The sequence below is a fragment of the Thermobia domestica genome, chromosome 6 (assembly GCF_964235325.1).
Source record: "Thermobia domestica chromosome 6, izTheDome1.hap1.1, whole genome shotgun sequence".
NCBI classification, from domain to species: Eukaryota; Metazoa; Arthropoda; class Insecta; order Zygentoma; family Lepismatidae; genus Thermobia; species Thermobia domestica.
In genome coordinates this window covers 94,430,435-94,453,431 of record NC_137459.1, presented here as the reverse complement: position 1 = coordinate 94,453,431, position 22,997 = coordinate 94,430,435, and the positions used below count along the sequence as shown (strand labels likewise).

The window sequence follows — 22,997 nt, the reverse complement described above, 5'->3', positions numbered from 1 at the left end:
AGTACACTGCAACTCTTTCGCTAAATCAGTGGTAGAGCGTTCACCTCTGGTGCTTAGGGTCCCGGGTTCGATCCCAGCCCCCGCCAAGTGAACTTTGTGGTGGACAAACACTGTGTGCGTGGGTTTTCTCGGGGTTCTCCCGTTTCCTCCCACTTTCTTCATTCCACCATTTTCATTCATTACTCATCATCACCGTCTCCTTTAGCCTAACCGGCATAACCGTGGGACGTAAAACTCAAAGATTTCATTTCATTTTCTTTCGCTAAACGTTGCATCAAATAACGAAGGGAAGATATATGATTAAAAAAAGTGAAGAGTAGGTTTGAAGTGTCCAGGTGGGTGCCATATGGAAATATAGTTCACATCTGCGTTCCTGTTTTTGAAAATGCTTTTTGTTCGTACTTTTTTCTCTCCTTCTCTGATGATGTTGTGTGATTATATTTTCTGCAGTGAAATGTATTTTTTTAGTTTGGCGTCCCGTGCTTATGCTCTTTAGGCTAGAAAAGATGGATGATTATGTTAGAAATGGTGACATGAAAACCTAGGAGGAGACGAAAAAAACCCACGGATATAATATGAGTTAAAAATGAAATATTTCAGTTTAACGTCCCACGTTATGCCTTTTCGGCTGAGAGAGACTCTGATTAAAGCAAATTAATGATGGAAGAACTGGTGGAATGAGAAAGTGGGAGAAAAAAGAGAAGTACTCCGAGAAATCCCATGAACACGATGTTGTCTACCACAAACTTATTTGGCCGGGGATCGAACCAGAGATCCCACGCTGTACTACTGAGCCACCGTGCTCCACTACAGTGTGAGTTATCACAAACCTAGTTATCTCTCTCTGTTATATGAGTTTATTTTGTATGTATTATTTGGAGAATCTGTTTGCTTGAGATTTTTTTTTAACAAAAATAAGAGTTTAATTTTTTTTTTTTTTTTTTTTTTGCTTTTTTGTTTTACTCCAACCTCCCATGATTATGCACCAAGGCTAATGGAGATTATGATAATAACAACGAAATGGTGAAATGAAAAATTGGAAGGAAACGAGAAAACTCCGAAAAGGAACACACACACGGTATTTGTCCGCCACAAAGTCCACTTATTCGTAAGTGAAATTTTACCTCTGATGCAGGAAATATCAGTATGAAGAAGCAACCGAATTAGTAGTTTGAGAAGCACAGCGTGACAGCTTATAGAATCTACATGTTTTATAATCAGTAGGTTAAATTAATTCTTTAAGTTAACAAGCTCTAGTTAACTTTGTTATATGTGATTTCAGTTTTTAAAAAGAAATTTGGTAGAATTACATATTTTGCACACTTTGGTATTACGAATGTCTTTTAATCAATGAGAAACGAAATGATAGTATTGTGGTGATGATACGAAAAGGAGTAGTGGATTACTAGATTATCACTGAAACTTGTGACATGAGCCATGCATTATGTACGTGAATTCGATAATATAGTTAATAATGCATTCGGTATATTCTAAGCGCGTTGTAACAGTATTTAGTGGGAAATTATGGAAATGAAAAAATAAAACTCACCTAAAGAAAAGCATACACGTAAAATGCCTAATGATGGGCAATGAACTCTTCCATTGACATCATTGTACCACTGCAGGGAGGGTAGTGGTATCTTGCAAAATTTTGTTGTTGTACTAACAGTCAATGAAACGTGTATAAAATAAGCTAATGTAGTGCAACTAAAATAATCAAAAGGTTAAATTCTTGCAATCTTCAGATATCAAGGAAACGTCTGAAATAAAAGAATGCTAGATGCAAGTGCTCTCTTTTGGAGCAAACAGTACTCGTAATGTACTGTTAAAAACCGAGTTTAGTTATTGCACGCCTTCAAGAAAGTATATGCTTTTGTATTTTTGTTGTTTATTTTTTTGTTTCTTTGCAATTTAATGTCTGGAGATGAGTGACTTCAGAAAAATGTAAAAACATCCATGATAGGGTGCCCATCTAGCTTGTAGCAAGTAACATTCAGTATCATATCATCCACTCAGTTGTTACGTTCACGTGTAGATAAGACGCTTTCGAAATAAGGGCTGAGAATTTGCATGAAGATAGTTTTTTTTTTCCGCTAACATTTCCATAAAACTTTTTTTTTTCTTCGTTAAATTGTATATATTATTCTTAATATACACGTCTGAAGCTTCAAACTTCCTCAAAAAAATAGAGCAATCATACAGCCATCATCATTTGATAACAATTTTACAGGATATGCCGTTTTCCCCTAAGCTTCTCAGTTATATGTGTACACTGCGTTTGATTTTATTTACAGTAATGTGGACTTTTTTTTCACATACTTCTAGAAATCAAATGTTATATTTTCTTTTTTATTATAGGTACAAGCTTCCTACACCATCGTCACAGGCTGCTCCGGGAGAAGATCTAACTCCTGATTATATGAATATACTTGGAATGATTTTTAGCATGTGCGGATTAATGATGAGAGTATGTAGCATCTTTTCTTTATAATTAAAAAAAAACATCGTTATTTTTAAGTTTTTCAACAGATTTTAAAGTGAAAACCCTCAGAAGTACGGGGCTATCTCTGTTATGACTAAAGATTGGAAAAATGGAGAGAGGAAAGTTGTTGGAAATACGTGATTTTATTTAATTTATTTCTTTATTTTATTTTATTTTAGATGCACCTGGGTTCCACACTGGTAATGTGTCCAATATTAAATGAAAAGGCAACGTTGTCAGTTCAACAGGCTAGTCGAACGGAACATGAGGGCACGCAAAAATGACATAGAAAACGTGCAGAGTGTTGTGTGATGGATCATAGGACACCACGAACTCATTCTCCAATAATGCTCTATTGTTTGTATGGTGAGAACCTAAATGTCCAATCACAGCACGTAGATTAAACGGTAGATCTTGTGTCTTAATGAAACATTTGTCCTGATGTATGAAGGACAAATGTAGTACAATTATGTATGCAACATAAATTATCATGATAATTCACGTTAATTATTGTACTTAAATCATATGAAATGTAATTAGCCTGACTTCGATGAAAGATAGCTACAGCCAATTTTGCAGTTGTTCTTACAGTATCTGGGAAATAAATGAAAGTGATCGAAAAGTTAAAAGTACAGCCGTTAGACATTACCCGTTTGCATTAAGTGCCGTTATTACAATTTTCTACATAATGCGTTTTGCTATTTTAAAAAACTAAGGTAGTTACTTTGCTATTAAAAAAAACTAAGGTAGTTACTTTTTACTTTTCGATCACTTCTATTTATTTTGTAAATAATACCATATTTACGGAAAACCGTAAAATTAGAGATAAAACAGTCTGTAATGTGTACTATGTGTAGTTTAGGAGACTCAGGTTTGATTGTCGGTGGGAGCTAATGTGCTTCGAATCCCAGGTCTTGTCCAGGTCTTATATAGCCTCGCTGCAGAATGAGATGCTAAAACTCTACAACAAACCAGCGTGCACATCTCTCTTATGATAGCAAAATGACGTAAATTGTAATTGTCTTTCATACACAAAAGAATGAAAGAGAATAATTATTATGTATGAAGGAAAGAATACATTACGAAACCAATGCACCTCTCCCATTAATGAACCTACTTTTCTTTCTCTCTACAGAAAAACATACATACACTATTGGTGATATGCATAAAGATGACTAAGTACTAGAGAGTATAATCTCACCTCTTAAACGAGATTAATGTACAAGTGAGTTCTTAGTCGTAATTCGTATGCATAAAAAGAACGAATAGGAATGAGATTGTTCTCACTGTGACAGGCAGTTCCGTCTCATGCGAACTTGGTTTTGATGACGTTTCATACAGAAATGACGTAATGAATGCAATGTTTATTTCGTTCACTTTTCTAAATTAGGAATTCATAGGTGTGTACGAAGTGAAATCATGTCAGTAAAATTAAAATCAGTACCGTTATTTATCCAGCACAAAAGCATGACTTTTTCATCTATTGGATTGGATCAGTAGTGGTGGTCAAACTTTCCGACTGCGCGGACCTCTGTTCATTCGGGAAGTGATCTGCGGACTCCCCTGCAATGCTATCTGAAATTTCACATTGTATCAAAAATATACTAATTAAAATTACCACCTACAAAAGATCAAGAAATATAATACAATAAGTAATTTATTCTAAAGATACATGATTGTTTCCTAGTGAAATTTCAATTCAAAATACAGTAACCTTCAAGACTGAACTTCAATCTTTTACTTTTTTATTTATTTATTTATTTATTTATTTATTTATTTATTTATTTAAGGAAATCCATTTGAGAAACAATGTTCTCAAATTAGGGGGTCACTAATGTGAGGAATGAACTTCTTTGTGTTTTTCACACAAAGATGAATTTTTGTCATCATCAATCTTTGGTCCCATTCCACACTAAGGCTATTTCGCTTTCAAGTTTCGATACTGCAAAGAGCAGAAAAGGCCTGCTCACATAAGTAAGTGGTAGGGAAAGGCATCAAATGTTGCAATGCCATTTTAGACAATTTTTCATACTCATAGCACACACGCAAACCAATTTGAGTCAAAAGTTACTGGCAGTGGCGGATCTAGGAACATATTTTGGGAGGGGTTTCTCATCTTTTTTTTTTCTTTTTTAGAAATCTCAGAATTGGGGGATGCTTAATGTTTATAAGCAAAGGAGCTAACATTTACTTCTTTTTCTTTTTAAAAAAAAATCTGAAATTGGTGGTATGGTGGGGGCTTTCCGCCACTTGAAGATGAAATCCATGAAATTCCAAGGCAGCGTGCAGTTAAATTACAACTGCTTTTGAAAAAATGCCTTAACAAAGAAGGAACTTTTTTTTTTTAGTAACTGAAAAAAAATACTTCTTGCATGACAGCTGAGAGTTCTATTTTATTAAAACACATTTCACTTTTAGGCGTCGTCGACCTCCTGGCTAGGTCCCACGAACCCAGGGGTCCGCGGATTAGATTGATTAAAGTACGGCTACTTTCGTTTGAATATTCCAGCATATAAAACAGTGACGACCAAATTCTTTGCACTATACGGTCACAACAGTTGTTCCAATTTTGGGGAACCAATTGGGAACAATTTTGCATTTGTGATAGGGAAACGAAACGGAAGTGCTAACTCATGCAACAGTATAAAAAAAAAAAAAAAAAAAAAAAAAGAAAAAGAAAAAAAGTAATCTTACAGTTTAATGTCTCACTATTATACCATTTAGCCTAAGGGAGACGATGATTAAAGCAAATGAATTATGGAAGAATTAGTCGAATGAAAAAGTGGAAGGAAATGGGAATACCCCAAGAAGATCCACGGACACGATGTTGTCCACCACAACCTCACTTGGTCAGGGATCGAACCAAGGATCCCACGCACTAGAGGTAAGCGCCCTACCTTTTTTTTTTTAAAAAAAAAAAGTTAACTGATTCACCGAACAAGTAGCAGTAACTTAATTTCCTTATTTTACTATATTTTTACTTCACTGTATAGTCTACAGTGTTTCCAGTAACTTCTTTAACGGCAGAGACACAAACACAGAAACATCGAGGACAGTTAAAATGTCAAAGGCTCTCTCGCCGGTAATCGAATCATGGACGCCGTACACCAAAGGCGCACGTGCTAGCCACTAGAGCAGCTGGGAGGGCACCACTGAGGCACCGTGCCCCTATCTCATGCAACGGTGTTTGGGGTTCCCGTGGATTTTGAAAAAGAAATGGCAATCTCGGTTTCCCGAAAACTTCTAGAAAAGGTTAAAGAACGGGAATCAAAGTTTTAAAATAAGCAGAAAAAATCGATTAGCTCACAAATTACAAGAAATAGAAAAAATTATCAAGTGCAATCTTGTTCCTAATAAAATGTTACATGTAATCACACATATCGAGTATTAGAGCGCACATGTTGAAATCAGAAGTGGACGGGGCACCAACGACTCTAAAATTGAGTCCATTATGAATTACTAAAGAACAAGAAGTGGTTCTTCCGTACATCACCATATTTATTTATTATATTTATTTTTTAACATTTAGAATTTAGATTTCTGGGCTTTCGGCATCGAAGGCCATTTAGCCCGTCACGTACATGAAGGATGACGTCCCTCGGCGAGCACACTATCCGGGGAAAGGGAAGGAAGGAAGCGGCCTGGGACCTAGAAGTTAGGTACCATCCCGGCGTTTTCTTGGTGTGAATGAGAAAAACTTCATTCAGGATGGCTTGCCTGTAAAAGCTTTCTCCACTTTTTCCACCGAGTGCCTCCATCGGGAATCGAACCCAGGACTGCTCGCACCGAAGGCGAGAGCGTTAGCCGCTACGCTGAGCGCGGCTACTATTTTTAACATGTTTTTGCTTATTGTTTTTTTTTTTTTTTTTTTTTTTTTTTTTTTTTTTTTATCATTGAGAGTGCAACATGAGAGCAAAAAACTCTCTTCTTTTCATTATTCAGAGCCCCACCTCTGGTTTCCAGTAAATTCCCAAGCAAACGCTGTGCAATCCATTGTACATTTTGTTTTTCAGATCTATATAGACTTTTATAGTCATGCACATCAGAGTCTCTTCGAATTTTGTACACTTTTCTTCGTGGCTACACTTCCATAAATTCAGCCATTTCAACCCACTCTAACACACTGTGAGACAAGTGAACTAGTTACTGAGGTGGTTCACAAAATTTGGAGATTAATCTCAGCTAGTTGAGATTATACTCAACTTTATGCATACGAAAAGTGAGAAATCACAGTTTGATTCATCAGTTCCGAGCATTTAATCAGGTACCTGAGATTAAACTCAAATGACGTCACGTTGTCTTGCTTTTCATGCATACAACCTTGAGATTAATCTCAAAATCTTTAGCAAGCTTGAAGATCTCACTTTTATGCATATCACCCATTGGTGGTTTCAAGGGGTGAAGCCGGGAGTGACTTTACCCCTGGGGCTTCTCTGCGATCGTGTTCAACCTATTACCAATATTTTCGTAGTACTACTTACACCTGTTTTATTCAAATTCCCCCTTGGGGCAAATCGCCTGAAATCATCACTGAACACAGACATATATAAATACAAAAAATAATAGTAATTAATAAATAAATAAATAAAAGACGCGCCCCGTTTATTCCACATTCACTTCATTTAGCAATGAGTTCAGAGCTGTTCAATGGCTTGTAATTCACAAAATTAGAAGTGCCGAAATTATCAGATATTAAAGTACTGTAACTGTGTTTCTTTTCAGCTTGCATGCTTAAGGTCCTTCTTACTAATGAAATGCCGTAACTACTTCTAATTTTACAGTTTTCATTAAATACAGTATTATCTACAAAATAAATTGAAGTAATCGAAAAGTAAAAGGTAAGTACCCTAGACACACTTCTTTTGCATGAAATTCCGTTATCATGACTCATCTACATGCTTTCCTAGGGATCCACTTATAATTCTAGCATTTTTAGGCGAGCTTGTAAATAGCTGCAAAACACGTCATGTAATTGAGTTGTAATAACGACATTTAATGCAAATGGACATTGTCTAATGGTTGTACTTTTGTTGATCACTTCCATCTATTTTGCAGATGCTGAAAGAACAACTGTAAAATTAATTGTAGCTATCTTTCATCGAAGCCAGGCCGATTACGTTTTATATGATTTAAGTACAGTAAATGACATGAGTTATTATAATAATTTATCTTGCATACAGTATTGTACTGCATTTATTGTTCATACATGAGTAAAGATCTGTCGTTTATTCTATATACTGTTTCGACACATACCAACATTACAGCATTATTGGAAAATGCGTTCGAGGTGTTCTAGGTTCTCTCACGTAATACTGTGAACGCTCTCTATGTTATTTTTGTGTGCCCACACGATCCGTTCGACTAGTCTGTTGAACTGACAACGTTACTTTTACATTTAACATTGGACGCATTACCAGTGTGGAGCCCAAACGGCTGGGGCTTTTTATTATTATTATTATTATTATTATTATTAATCTAGATTGAAAATCACATTTCCAACAACGTTTTCTCATTCTGTTCTTTCTTATCTTTACTCATAACGGAGATTGCTTATGACCCCGGACGTTTATACATTCGTTATAATTACACGTACGTGATCTGCTTTCCATATACAACCATTATGAAATCTCTATACACTTCGTTCTCGTGAAAGCCAATTTAAATTATTCAGATCCAACAAAATTGCTACGAACTTAAGCAGGTATGTGAGTTCCAGAGGTGGAGATCTTAACAAAATTTGGTAAAGCCTATAACGTCAGCACTTCGTCTAGCCCTCCAAAAGCGTTAGACAGGCGTTACAATGAAAATTTTCAATTTGATATGGATCCATAAGACCTCTCAGATGTTTTAACTAAGCTTCCATAGCTTATACTTCACACACCCCTTAACATCCTGTGTTCCAATATGTGTTTCATTTGCCTTGTTCCAGAACGTTAGATAAATAAAAGTATAAACCCAAATATCTGAAATAGTCCTCTTCAGTGAAGACCCACAACCAGTAATGTTTGTAAACGTGAGTAATAGCAGTTCCAAATTCGGAAAACTAAAAGTCATCAAACCAGTCAAGGAGCTGGTTTTTACATATTAGTAAAAACAGAGATATTAGTATATTAAGTTTATTAAAAGCCGCCTTAACTATAGGTAAGCTTCTAGTTCTATTTGTAAGCAGTTAGTGGGTTAATGTGTTAACTGTCAGTTTTCTTCTAGAGGTGAAACGAGATTGAGTTAATGCAAAAAATCATAAGAATTATAAATATGTTTAGCATGCAGTACCATTAGATAAGCTCTCGTTGGATTAAGTTTATTTAAAAGCTCAGGTAGGTTACCCTACATCCATAATCAATACATGGATACTGTGTATTATACAAACAGTGTGCACGTAACGTGAACAATAATAGATCGGAGCATTCGTACACGTAACATAAATGGAATAATTCGTCATGACATCCGCATTTTTGTAATTATTGCTGAAGTAAATTAAACACAATGAGCCACTACGACTGAGTATGTAGTCAATCAACCCTCGCTAATGCGTGGTAAATACAGGGCTGACACGTTACCTTGTAACTGACCTGTACACTTTCAAAACCTATTCTCAATGTGTATTATATTAAATATAGCAGTTTTAGAAGTAAAACTAACTCCTGAAAATGACGAAAGTTTTGAAATTTCATGATACAGAAGTTTCCGGGACAATTATGCTATTTAGTTAAGCATTATTTTACCTACAAGTGTAACTGTTTATACTGTTTGCTTCAAATTGCTGTCAGCAATTGATTTGTGTACTGAATTACCGTAAATTATAAATTAAGCATGTCAAACGCAAGACCATTAACTTGACAACACTTTTTCGTTTTAAGGCGAGTGAACGTGTTTTTTAACTAATGTGCAGCTTGCATGTATAAGGAAGAACCTAGTACAGACATGTTGAGTTATTGTTCCAAAGACATTACATACAAAGAAAGTGGTTAACTGAACCTAACGCAAACATAATGTAAAGACATTGAAGTATACGTAGATAATTCAACACAATGTTTAACGTTTCGTTGCAACGTTACAAAGTAAGCTGAAATTATTCTCAACCTTCTTTGTATCGATGTTTTATAATATTTAATGTGTCAATTATTTCCTAATGAATTGGCTAATGGAAGTAAACTATTCCTGTCATGCTTTAATGTAATTTACTCATTGTATACGAATCATATTATGTATCTGGAAGTTATTGCGGGCAAAAATGTATCTGAGAAAATCCACTGTTGAATGTGATTGTACATTTCAGAGCTTTGCGTAACATGGAAATAGTTGTGAGTTTACAAGAATAGAACATTAGCGATCATTTTAACATATAGTGCATTACTTACCAAAAAGACCTCGCAGTTTATATAAATTTCTTGTAGATATTTGAAGTAGTACATGTGATACCTGCCTTTTTCTGCTCACACCTAAAATTACTGAGACATACTTGAACTTGTATATCACAGTAGGAATGTGCTTTTGAATGTGAAAGGCTAAAGGCCTACTTTCTTGTAGAATAAAGCATGATTGCGACTGCTCTATCGGACTAACTTAGAAATTATTTAATTTTTTTGCACAAAATTTTCCACTGTGTATTTTTTTTAAATATTATTTTCACATACAGTGTGTTTTATGCATAGTTGAAAAAAAAAATTAGCAATTTTAGTATATTAACATTAAAAATTGAGGCTCCGAAAAAAATAATTGTCTAAATGAAAAATTCATGTCAGAAAGAAATAATGGTTAGAATTAAAATTATCATCAGAATTAATTAATTAATTGAAATTTGAAAAAAAAGAAGATCATTTTCACTACTGTGCAACGAGAGTTGTGAAAGTTAATGTAAAATTTTATACATGACATTGAGGCATTTATTTATTTATTTATTTATCACCTATAACAGGACTGCTGTCCCAATTACAATAGGCTTACATGAATTAAATTATATTCAAATACTTATATACATGTACAATAATAAGAATAAAAATAAAAATAAAAATAAAATAAAACTAAAAGAGAGGAAAAATAGAAAGAAAAACGAGTAAATAAAACTAAAATAAAATAAAATAAAGAAAGATATACGTTTGATTGGCATTGGTGTAAAGAAAAGCAAAAACAATGTTACATCTATAACGTAATAGAAAAAAGGAACTATGTATACAATGTTCGAATAATCATCTGACGCATTGCTTGTCTGATATTTGTTTCAACAATTGCAAATATAAAGGATATAATAGAGAAAATTATACAATATATACAATATTTTAATAATCATCTGACACACCTCTTATCTAATGTTTGTTTTAATAATTTCAAATATAAAGTGTATGGCAAAGAAAGATCAATCTCTGGACTCTCCTTAGATACATTATTATAATTTCGACAAATTCTAATTAGGGGGGAATTCATATGCATAGAAGTTCTAGATTTTACAGTATAAAATAGCGATCTGGTCCGTAAGTTCATTTTGGCAGTATTAAAACTTAACTTAACTTATGCATTCATGATTATCTATAATGCCATTCATCAATTTAAATAAGAAAATCAATTGAGATATTTCTCTTCGTGTAGTTAATGGCGAATATTTAAAAATGTCTAATAATTTGCTGTAAGAAACTCTCATGTCATAGGAATTCACCCTGTACATTTTTAATATCGTAAAAACTTCTTTTGTATTTTTTCAATATTCCTTTCCTGTTGTTTATAGTAAGGAGTCCATACTATTGACGCATACTCTAACTTGCTACGTACTAAGCTATTAAACAAAACCGTACAAGCTCTTATGTTAGTAAATTCATTTGTATTTCTAATTAAAAATCCTAAAGATTTGTATGCCTCATTAATCATTTTATGTATATGCTGATTAAAGCATAGTTTAGAATCTATAAGGACGCCTAAATCATTTACATGTCTAATTCTTTGTATTATAATGTTATTCATAGAATAATTGGAATTAGGTAGGGTTACCTTTCTCGAGAACGTTATTACCGAACATTTATTTATATTAAAAGGCAATTTATTGTCAATACTCCATCTGTAACAGCTATCTAAATCCATTTGAAACTTGATTACATCACCGTTGTTCTTTATTTCTTTATACAATTTCATGTCGTCTGCGTACAACAAACATTTGGAGTATTTTATAACTCAAGGCAAATCATTAATAAACAACAGAAAAAGTAATGGTCCAAGATTTGAACCTTGTGGTACACCCGATAAGACTCTATACTGTGACGAATTTAACTGATTATATAATACATACTGTACGCGATGTTTAAGATACGATACTACTAATGTCAATAATTTATATGATAATCCAAAGGAAGATAATTTTCGTAGTAACATATCATGATTGAGTTTGTCGAAAGCTTTTGCAAAATCCGTATATATGGTATCAACCATAAAATTATTATTTATGGAATCTGAGATATTTTGGATAAATGTAATTAAGTTGGTCACAGTTGAACGTCCTGGATAAAATCCGTGTTGATATATGGATATGTATGATTTAACATGATTAAAAATTCTATTAAAAATTGTGCTCAAATATTTTAGCCGGAGTTGATATAAGTAATATTGGCCTATAATTTTCAATTAAATTTGTATTACCTTTTTTCAGAATAGGACAAACTTTACTGACTTTCCACAATTTAGGAAATGATGCCGTTTTTAATATTAAATTAAAAATATAATACAAAGGGGAAATTAAAATATCACCACAACCTTTGAACACATAGCTAGGAATAGAGTCTGGACCACTTGCCTTAGATGGCTTTAGTTTTTTGATGGATTCTTTGATTTCAAGTTCAGTTATAAAATAAATTGTTAAATTCTGAGAAACTTCCATAGTACTTATATCAGGAATAACGTAAGAAGAAGAATCTGAACTATACACACTTCGGAAATACAGCGCAAAACTGTCTGCAATATCTCTGTCAGAGTTCAACTTCTGATTATTGTAAAACATACAGTTATTTACAAAATTATTATTTTTCTTGGATTTAATAAAATTCCAAAAACATTTAGAATTCTTATTTAGAGTGTTTTCAGTTTGTAATATATAACTCTTGTACGCAGTGCTCAACATACGTTTTAGTTGTCTACGAAATTCAATAAATTTATTATAGTTATACTCCGATTGAGTTTTGTGTTTTCTATAATAATCCATTTGCTTGAGAATAGTAATAATTTCATGTGTAAACCAACAAGGGTAAGTACGTTTCTTAAATAATCTTTTCTTTGTTACGTATCTATCAATAACACCATTAACTACTTCATAGAAAATATCCACGGTCTTATCAACGTTATTGGAGTTAGTTACTACGTTCCAATTTTGTTTCTGTAATGATTTATGTAAATTGAAAAAGTCAGCTTTACTGTAATCATATACAATAATAGGACTTGGTTTAATAGTAAACTTAGAACTCTTAATATAAAGTTGACAGGTTAAAGAGGGATGATGATAATCTTTAGGTAATAAAGGAAATATACACTTAGATACATTTAAACCTTCTTCAATGTTAGAAAGAACTAAATCCAAAGTTTTTCCATTACTATTTCTCAAAATTAACCAATGACAAGAAGTTGGCCAACGAAACACAAATCAGACTACCTTGCAACAAGTCATAATCAGAATCGGTAATTTCTGGAATATTGAAATCACCGAAAATTAATAAGTTATTGTGCTGAATATCCTTAATCTGCTCGATTTTTGCAAAAAATTCTTGATATTTATCAACTTTTATTTTCGGTGGAAAATAAACTACAATTATATAAAAAGATTTATGTGCTAATACCAATTTTATGAACAGTATTTCAATTGTATCAATAGTTATTGGAATGTTTTCAACATGCATGAGAAAATTAATCGATTATTATGAGAAGTTACTCCTTTCAAACAAACGTTAATCCTTATTAACAAAAAATTGGTTACTTACCAATGAATCCTCCCTTGGAAATAAATTAATTTTTAATTTCTTGTTAATTTGGATTATCCTCCCATGCGCCCATGTAATTATAATGTTAATCCTTATTGTCATACGATAAATCGAGTGAAGTGGGCTTTGTTGCGGATAAACACCGTGTAGATGGAATTTCTCGGGGTTCTCCCGTTTCCTCCTACTTTCTTCGTTTCAACACTTCATTATTCTATTATTCATTCTCATCATCACCCTCTCCTTTAGCCGACATGGCATAACTGTGGGACGTAAAACTAAAAAAAAATCGTTATACGAAGTAGTCCCATTCTGTGTGTAACTCTTATTCCTCATCTTTCACATTTGCCCTTATAGGTGTCGCTGTGTGCGCTGCCTGCGTGCTTGTTTGTCTGGCGCTAACAAATGTCACTAGCGTGCAGGCAATTTGCAGATTTACAACTATTGTGACAATTTAGTTGCAACTTAAGACCTACATTGTTTCAGTTTAATTATTGCAAAATAGGACAAAGGCCGTAACCACGTTTAGATTTGAGCATGAATATTTATTTCTGTATTAATTAAGTATTTCTACAGCAATATATTATGACGATTTAATTGCAACTTGAACTGTATTGTTTCAGTTGAATTGTTTCAAAATTGATAGTGATGATGCTGAACATGAACGTACTTTGCTTTTTATTATTAAGACGGGAGTCGTAATCGTATTTGAATTTGAGCATTAATATTTGTGTAACCGCAAGTTAGTTGCTAAAATATTAACCCTCGAGAAGTCGCGCTGAAAAAGTAACGCGAGTAGTCGCGCGCGGTCAAAAGGACCGCACGAACATAATGTGTTGCAAATATCGTTTTAAACATTTTTCTTGTATTAGAAACGTAATTTTGTATATTTTCCGATTAAGAGGGAATAGCATTTTTATTATTATAATAAGTTTTACAGTAATAACTAATAGAGGAACCTACAATTAAACATGTACTGTTTTTTTTTTTTTTTTTTTATTTCTTATTTGGAATAAAACGTTTTTTCGTTACATATTTCTTTAGATAGATAGCTAAGCACTGGTTTTATTGAAAATTCTAAATCTGATGTCGATCTTTTGTTTTGTCAACTCTTTGGTTTGTCTAAAATTAGAAATGCAATAGTAAAATAAATACTAGATAAACATAACACTAAAACAAAGCTTCACAGCGCATTTTACATTCAATTAGAGCTCACTCGTAGCTAAGCGGTTAGCATAAACGCCTTTGGCGTGGGACTTCCTGGTTCGATTCCCGGTGGGAGTTCATGTGGTTCGGATCCCACGTTAAGCAGTAGGTCCACGTCTTACATAGCCTTGATGCTGAAAGGGGCGCTAAATTGAAATCAAATCAAATTTACATTGAATTATTTTATTATTCATCGTATTATATTGTCCTGTTATTTTGAAACTTCACCTATACAGCACTACATTGAATTATTTTAGGTTATCTTGAAATTTATACTGTTCTACATTTCGCCGTCGCTTATTTCGTCCTCTACTCCTCTGACTACACTCGGGGAATCGCTGGTCCATATATATTTGTTATTATTTTCCTCAGACAAAGCTTTCACGAGATCATCTCGGCTGATTTATCCAAATAGTTCATTCCTAACATTTCCCTCCGTTGTTTTAAGCTGTTCATTTCTAATTTTCTCTTTTTTCACACTTGGTATCAGTTTGTTAACTCTGTCGACCTCTCTTCCGTCCATTAAAATAATATTTATTTTTATAAAGCTTAAAACATCTCCAAAGCAAAGGTCACGTGCAGAGCGAAACACTGAGAAAAAACATTACACGGTTAGTCGCGCGCGGTGGAAAGCACCGCAGAATCACTAAACAATCATTAGTAGTTAAACTAAACAACAGATAACGGAGTGATTGAGCAGTAATGTTCGGGAAGGTGAAAGGGAAGATTAGCTAGACGGAGGAATCTGTCGGACAAACAGAATGGACACACGATCAAAAATAATTTTCCTGCGGTGCTTTTGACCGCGGCGTGACTACTCGAAGGTTAAAAAGAAAAAGTTAAATGTAAACAATCACAGCTTGTTGTTAAGGTTAGTTTAAAGGGACAAGTTTTGCCGATAGATGCCACTACAGTCTTCGTATCTCTCATGTATTTTTTACCTTTCACGAAAATTCACGATTTCTCTTACAAATTTCAAACTAGAGATTTCAAATTTTTCGAGAAGGAACTTCATAACCTATCGAAGACAACAATCTGTGCCGATTTTTTATTTAGAATTTTCTTCATTGTTTAAAAGGCTTGTTTGTTGAAAGGGATATCCAAACCTTTAACAATATAACTCTTTCAACAATGAAGAAAATTCAAAATAAGAAATCGGCACGGATTGTTGCCTTCGATCGGTTATCAAGTTCCTTCTCCAAAAATTTCAAGTATCTAGGTTGAAATTTGGAAGAGAAATTGTAAATTTTCATGAAAGTTAAAAAATACATGAGAGAGATACGAAGACTGTAGTGACATCTATTGGAAAAACTTGTCCCTTTACACCAACCTTAAGGATGATTTTAACCTATAGTGTACAGCGATCTGAAGGACAACTAATTAATAAGAATAAAATGTTAAGAATGCACAAACAAATGTATGAATGAAAGTTCATTGAACTTCGCGTGTGTTTGCTAGTCATTAGTTTGTACACAATATGTGTGGATCAATATTTATATTTATTAAACAAATAAACACATATCACATTAAAATTAAGTATAGTGATAAATGTATATATGTATGTCAGTACCCAATAATATAGGGGTACACATAATAATAAAAAATGGAATTAATATTGTTCTAAAGACGATGAATTCTTATAATACATCCAGTATAGTCATATCGAACATTAGATAATCAATATTATATTTTTAAATATACGAAAGACGTTTCGAAATAAGTTTCGTCATTTGTTTTGAACGAGAAGATGGCACATCACGTGAAACATACAATAAGAAACCACACCGGTTGCTGGTTCAACGGCGGAAGGAGCTTCAGCGGAGGTGGAGTGACGCATGCGCAGAATGCCGAAGAAGAGAGAGTAGCAGCAGACCTGCGTGCCCAAGGTTATTCGAGTATAAATCACGATGGCAGACAGACGTGTGCTGACAATGTGGTCGCCAATGGAAGTGTGGGCTGTTATCCGGTATAAATGGACACGTGAGACTAGTGTGTCCATCATCCATGAACGCCTACAAATTGCGTGTGGAGAAGAGGTCATATCTCGTCAAATGGTTTGTCGCTTGTGTTTCATGTGAAGGAAGGCAGAGTGTGGAGGATGAATGTCGAAGTGGGCATCCGTCCACATCCACAAATGAAAACAACATTGCTAGAGTACATGACATGGTGATAGAGGACAAGTATATAACGGTGTCAGACGTGGCGTCCACACTGTGTATTGGTCGTGCTCAGGCCCATCATATGTTCCGTAATGTGTTGGGTTACCGAAAAGTTTCTGCAAGATGGATGCCGAGAAACCCGACCCCGGATCACAAGAGTGTAAAGAATGGGAATGAGCCTTGATCACTCGATGCGGGAGAGGGAAATGAGTTTCTGTTCAAAATCATCACAGGCTATGAGACATGGATGCACACTTTACCCCAGAAACAAAGGCCACTTCAATGGCGTGGAAGCATCCCAGTTTACCAGTGAGGAAAACAAATCAAAATGTCACCCTCCGCAGGAAAGGTTATGGTCAGTGTTCTAGGTTGATTTCCTCCATGAAGGGACCATCAATGCGGCATGCTACAGCGACACCCTGACCAAACTCTGGAACTCCTTTCGACGAAAGAGAACAGGGCTCTTGAGTGAAGGTGTTGTGCTCTTGGACGACAACGCAAAACGAAACACAGCAAGGCTCATACAAGATCAGATTCGTCGCTTCGAATGGGAGAGATTGGATCACCCTGCCCACAGCCCCGATCTTGACCCATCGGACTTTCATCTGTTCCCTGCATTGAAAGATGCACTCGGGACGTCACTTCCAAAACAATGCTGGGGACCGCGGTGGCTCAGTAGTAGAGCGTTCACCACTGGTGCTTGGGGTCCCGGGTTCAAATCCTGCTCCCGCCAAGTGAACTTTGTGGTGGACAAACACCGTGTGCGTGGGTTTTCTCGGGGTTCTCCCGTTTCCTTCCATTTTCTTCATTCCACCATTTCATTCATCTCTCATCATCACCGTCTCCTTTAGCCTAACTGGCATAACCGTGGGACGTAAAACTCAAAAATTTCATTTTTTTTTTCCAAAACAATGCTGAGATAGAGTAGGATGTGCATCGCAGGGCACCGAGTTTTACCAGAGTAGTTTCTTCAAACTGATTGCACGGTACGACAAAGGTCTCAATGTCGGTGGCGACTATGTCGAAAAATAGTGCAAGGTGTATGTAGTTCATGATGACATGGTGTTTTGTTTATTACAATAAATTTGCCGTGTAAAAGAAAATGACGAAAGTCACTTTCATATATTGCAAAGAAATTTACATAATTTTTAATTGTGATTGGTCCCATTGTACAATCCGCGGCAAAAAACCTGCAACATGAGCATATAAGTTTATTGTGAAATGACGAAGTCTTTTGCTCCAAAATAAGTGTGCACGGGAGGAGGCCGAGGTTTATCCTGGTGTGATTCGTTCTACTTAGACGTTATCTTCATTCCCTGTGCTGTTAGGCGTAGTTTCACAATAAACTTACATCCTCATGTTGCAGGTTTTTTGCCGCGGATTGTACATATTTCACCTAAGAAAAGATACATACTAAATTCTGAAAATCTTATACTGTTAAGGGAGCTTACTACATGGAAACAAACGCAGAATAACCACAAACCTGGAAAACCAGGAAATGCCAGGGAAATTGAGAAACCAGGGAATTTTGCTGAGTCAAGGAATTTCGATTTGCTAAGAATGATATTTTGAAGACATTTAAAAATCAAAATTTCAGATGTGATTTAGTGCTTGTTTTCTGTTTGTTAACTTCAAACTTAGAAACTTGTCTGTGTTTTCCACTTTCGATGTGTAACAAACTTATGTTTTGCAGCTGTGTGCATCATTTTTCGTTTATCGCTTGAGTAGTAGAATACCATATTGTTGAATCACCTACAAAATGCTGTTGAATCAGTGACGCAGTTGTAAATTCATTTTCGACCCATGTGTAATTCCAATATATTTTTTTCCGCTTATTCGTTCCTACTAGTTTCTATCTTATCGCAGTTTGGTGTCCTGCATTAATTGAAAGTAGGTTATCACACAAATGAAGGGATTTTGGAACACTGTTACTCGAGAAAGAAAGAAAGAAAAAAAAGGATGCAAAATAAGTTTGTAAAACGGCAGGCTTTTAATTCTTCGAGTTCATGTATACGAGTTGATGTGGAAAATGAAGAAAATCATCTTGTTGTGAAAAACGTTGACATTGGTTTTGTTACACATACTGTCTTTAAGAAATATCAACCAATAATGGGTTTGGAAATTATGTATTTTCGCTGATTGTGCATAAAGTGTCTACGAAATATGTTCTTAAACTTCTGGAGAGGAAGGCGAAAAGAAAGAAGAAGAAACTGGAGAGAGGAAAATAAAGATCATTCTGAAAGAGCGTGAAATTAAGAAGACTAAAATAGTGAAGGAGGAGAAACACGCTTGGAGAAGTGAAATGAATTACATAATTCTGTTGACTTTTATTTCGAAATATATGTTGTTAATATACCACTCTTACATACATCCACTCCTTTTCAATGATTGTCTCACTGTGACTTCTTGTCCGTATATGACGAAACTTTCATCATGAAGTTAAAATTACAGGTTCAAGTTTCAGGGAAGATGTTTAATTTCTTGCTTAGCGAATTTTTGTTAATTCTTCTTGGTTTAATTTCTTTCTTGCAATTTCTTGCTTTGTAATTTCTTAATAAAATAGGTTTATATATATACACAATATATATATAAATATAATTCCATATTCTAGTTAAATAGGGAATCCCCGCTTGGTCTAGTGGCTAGCACGCTTGACTTCGGTTCGCGTGGTCCCGGGTTCGATTCCCGGTAGGGGTACAGTTGAACGACCAAAGTGGTTCAGATTCCACTATAATCAGTAGATCCACGTCTCCTTTAGCCTAGTAGATATAAGCGTGGGACGTTAAACTAAATCAAACCAAACTCTAGTTAATTAGGGACCAATACATTATTTTTGTATCATCGGTATGTTTCCTTTGACTTATTTTTCTATCAACATAAAAAAAGTTTGTATGGCTAATTACATATCAGGGGAAAAAATGTTCTGGAAAACCGGGAAAAGTCAGGAAATTCTTTCCCGTAATTTTTGTCACCACCCAAGTCTGTTCCAATGAACTCTGGCAATACGAAAGTACTTAGACAAAAATGTTGGGAGTATATGAAGCTGTAGGAATGAACGCATAAATTTCTGTGGCCCAGGAATTGTTTGTGCTTTGATGAGGCGAACTTGCTGACTTGGTAAACTGTTCTTGACTATCAAATGTAAAATGCTCTCCAGTAACGTTTGCCACTATCAAAAAGCTGCCGGGGTGAAAAATTGTATTATTATGTGGATGCTTCAGACTAGCTCGGGCTGCCAATCTCTTTGACTGTGTCAGCAATCCCATTACAAGGCCTCTTTTTATGAGATACTGCAGCAAAATAGCATTCAGCCTTTATGCCAAATTCAGCTTTATGTAAACATAAGTTGTTTTTGCACTGAGTACCAGATCCATCAGAGTAGTAGTATATCTTTTTTGGCGTAAATTGATTTTTCAGGAGCAGAATACCGTTCAGCTGGAAGCAGCACCGTTGGAACAGAGGGAAGTTTCTGCTGGAAGCGATACACATCCTTAGTGTTGTGTTCGAGACACTCCAAAATTCCAACATATATAACATGCTCTGTTTTCATTTACCCCTTATAGTAAACTACAAACAGTGACGGCTGCAGTTTTAATTTCCTGATGGGGGTACCTATTCTTTTATATACCGAAAGGATAGTTTTATGTTATTTGACCTACATTACAACAGCAAATGTTTGGGTGGTAGATGTACTCACCAGTGGGTCCCCACCTCTTTGCCTATTTCTGGCGTTATCACTGACTATAAAGGATGAACAGTGGCTTGCTCACTAGTCTAGTGATAGCTCTGCACCTTATCCTGTGCCATAAAATTTTTATTTCCATCCATTTTACAAGAACGTAAATTAAAGCGATTTTCAACTATACATTTGGAAGTGAAAACTCTTGTAACAAATGATCCTGTGCTGATTCCAACATAAATCTTCGAGGATACATTCGGGCTTAACAATTTGAATATATATATAATATTTTTTTTTTTTTTTTTTTTTTTTTGAAAAGTTTCAAAATATGACTCTTTGAGAAAATCGAATTCAAAATTTGAAATTTCCAGTAAATAAATAAATAAAATAAAAATAACTATTTTCTAAGAAAATTTTATACTGTTATATACAATCTGAATACTCTTTTGTCTGCAAATGGCAATGACACGAATTTTTTGTAAATTTTGAGAATTTTGGGGGCTTGTAATTTTGAAACGTGTTCACATAGTAACCTGAAATATCAAGGTTTGTCATTCTCCAGTCTTACCAAGAACTTTTTCAAATTTCATCAAAATCTGGCAAGGTAAGGTAGAATTTGTGTTGGTTTGACATGGGATGGCTCTACTCTGCTTCACATATCGAAACATAATATTGTCTGTTGCTTCTCACAATTCGGTCTATATTATTATTATTATTATTATTATTATTATTATTATTATTATTATTTATTTATTTATTTATTTATGTATGTATTTATTTATTTATTTATTTATTTTACTTTTGGTTTGGTTTTGGTATATTTTCTCTAAACAAATTAACCCATTATATTTCTCTGCACTTTAATATGCAAGTACGTGCATCATACACTTTATAACAAGTGAGTTTCGCTTCACAGTGTAAAACTACGATAGACTTCCAAACTATGCGAATTCAATGCTTGAACTCGAAATAGTATATAGTAACTACTAGTTGCAATAGAGGAATAAGATCAAAGATAGAACCTGTTCCTCGGACTCTGAATCCATATCAAAAAGCCATTATACTATCTCTTATTTGTTCTATGGTGATAGTTATTGAAACCGAAATTGCTAGTTGATGTCTTATCACTTTAAGTTACAAGAGAGAAATAAAATCATAGGTTAAGTATATTCTTCCGGTAGTGAATCTATATATAAAAAAAAAAAAAAAACTGCATGTCGCTATCTCTTTCTGTTTTATCCATTATGCTTTCAGTGTTGTAAGCGGAAACCATAGACCTTCACCACCTCCGGTGTGAGCAGACAGATAAAAGTCGAGATAAAACTCATTCTCGGAAAGCTAAATCTGAGTCAAGACACCACTTTTCTCTCTCTCTCTCTCTCTCTCTCTCTCTCTCTCTCACACACACACACACACACACACACACATATATATATATATATATATATATATATATATATATAGATTGTCCCTTTGGAAATAAGTATTGAAACCGAAGGAATTAGTAAATTTCAAGCACTTCTTGTTCGATGCAGTATTGTGGATGGTGATAGTATGTTCTCTTAAGACACCAAATCGATCGCAAAAAATCGCTTGTTGTTATCCATTACTCTCTTTGTTGTATGGCAATCAACGTTAAAAACCAGAAACGCTTGATTTCCACCACTTCCGAATTGAATAGAGGTTTAAAGGAAGCCACGGAATATATTCTTGGGACGCTGAATCAACTTTAAAAAATCACTCCTCAATACCTGTTATAGTGTGTTCATTCAATAGGAGTGCAGTTAGGCATATATCTTTGAAGTCCTCATGCTGAATTTTACAACAGCACCCCTTCCTCCCTACATCCCCCTTTCGACCGCATTTGCGGGGTTGCAACGTCGTAACATCCACTATGTCTTTTCTTTCTTCCCAGTACTATGGCTAATATGAAACAGATGTCAGGCAATGTAAACACAAGCTGGTCGTGGGAATAGGGAATCGAGAAGTAACTTAAAGGGCAGCAGTTGGAATAATGGCAACTAAGACTGCTCGTAAACTTGATAAGCGACTGTCAATTGTTTAGAATGAGAGTTCTAGTTGGCCATTTACTGATTGGGAGGTGTTTTCCGCAAGATCTCTTTGACGACGAATTATTTATAGCACGAGCCACCACACGTAGAAGGCGGCATTCTTTATATATGAACTGCACTCGGGTTGAAGGAACAAACAATACCATTTCTTGCTCTATGGATATCAATATTGAAACCGAAAATATAGTAAATTTAAACCAATTCCGCTTTTGATAATGTATTGCGGGTGGTGGTAGTATGTTCTCTTGACATGTTAGAGTACAAAACACCACTTGTCGCTCTCTCTTCCTGTTTTATTCTATGACGAACAATGTTGAAAGCGGACATTGTTGATGTCTACTATTTCTGGTTTAAGTTGAGGGTTAACAAAGATCAAACCTGTTCTTGGAATGCTGAATTGATTGCAAAAAACACTTTTTGATATTTTTCACCGCTTGTGCTCTATAGAAA

At 34.7% G+C, this 22,997-nt stretch overlaps 1 protein-coding gene across 1 annotated transcript in view; it reads left to right on the top strand.

The window, feature by feature from the left end:
* LOC145688098 (protein Asterix) overlaps positions 1-22,997 on the top strand; it is a 59,976-nt gene that overhangs the window by 21,560 nt on the left and 15,419 nt on the right. Inside the window, exon 2 of the mRNA XM_081761833.1 lies at positions 2,359-2,467. Within this exon, the coding sequence (XP_081617959.1) occupies positions 2,359-2,467 (109 nt within the window). The remainder of the gene's footprint in view (positions 1-2,358; positions 2,468-22,997) is intronic.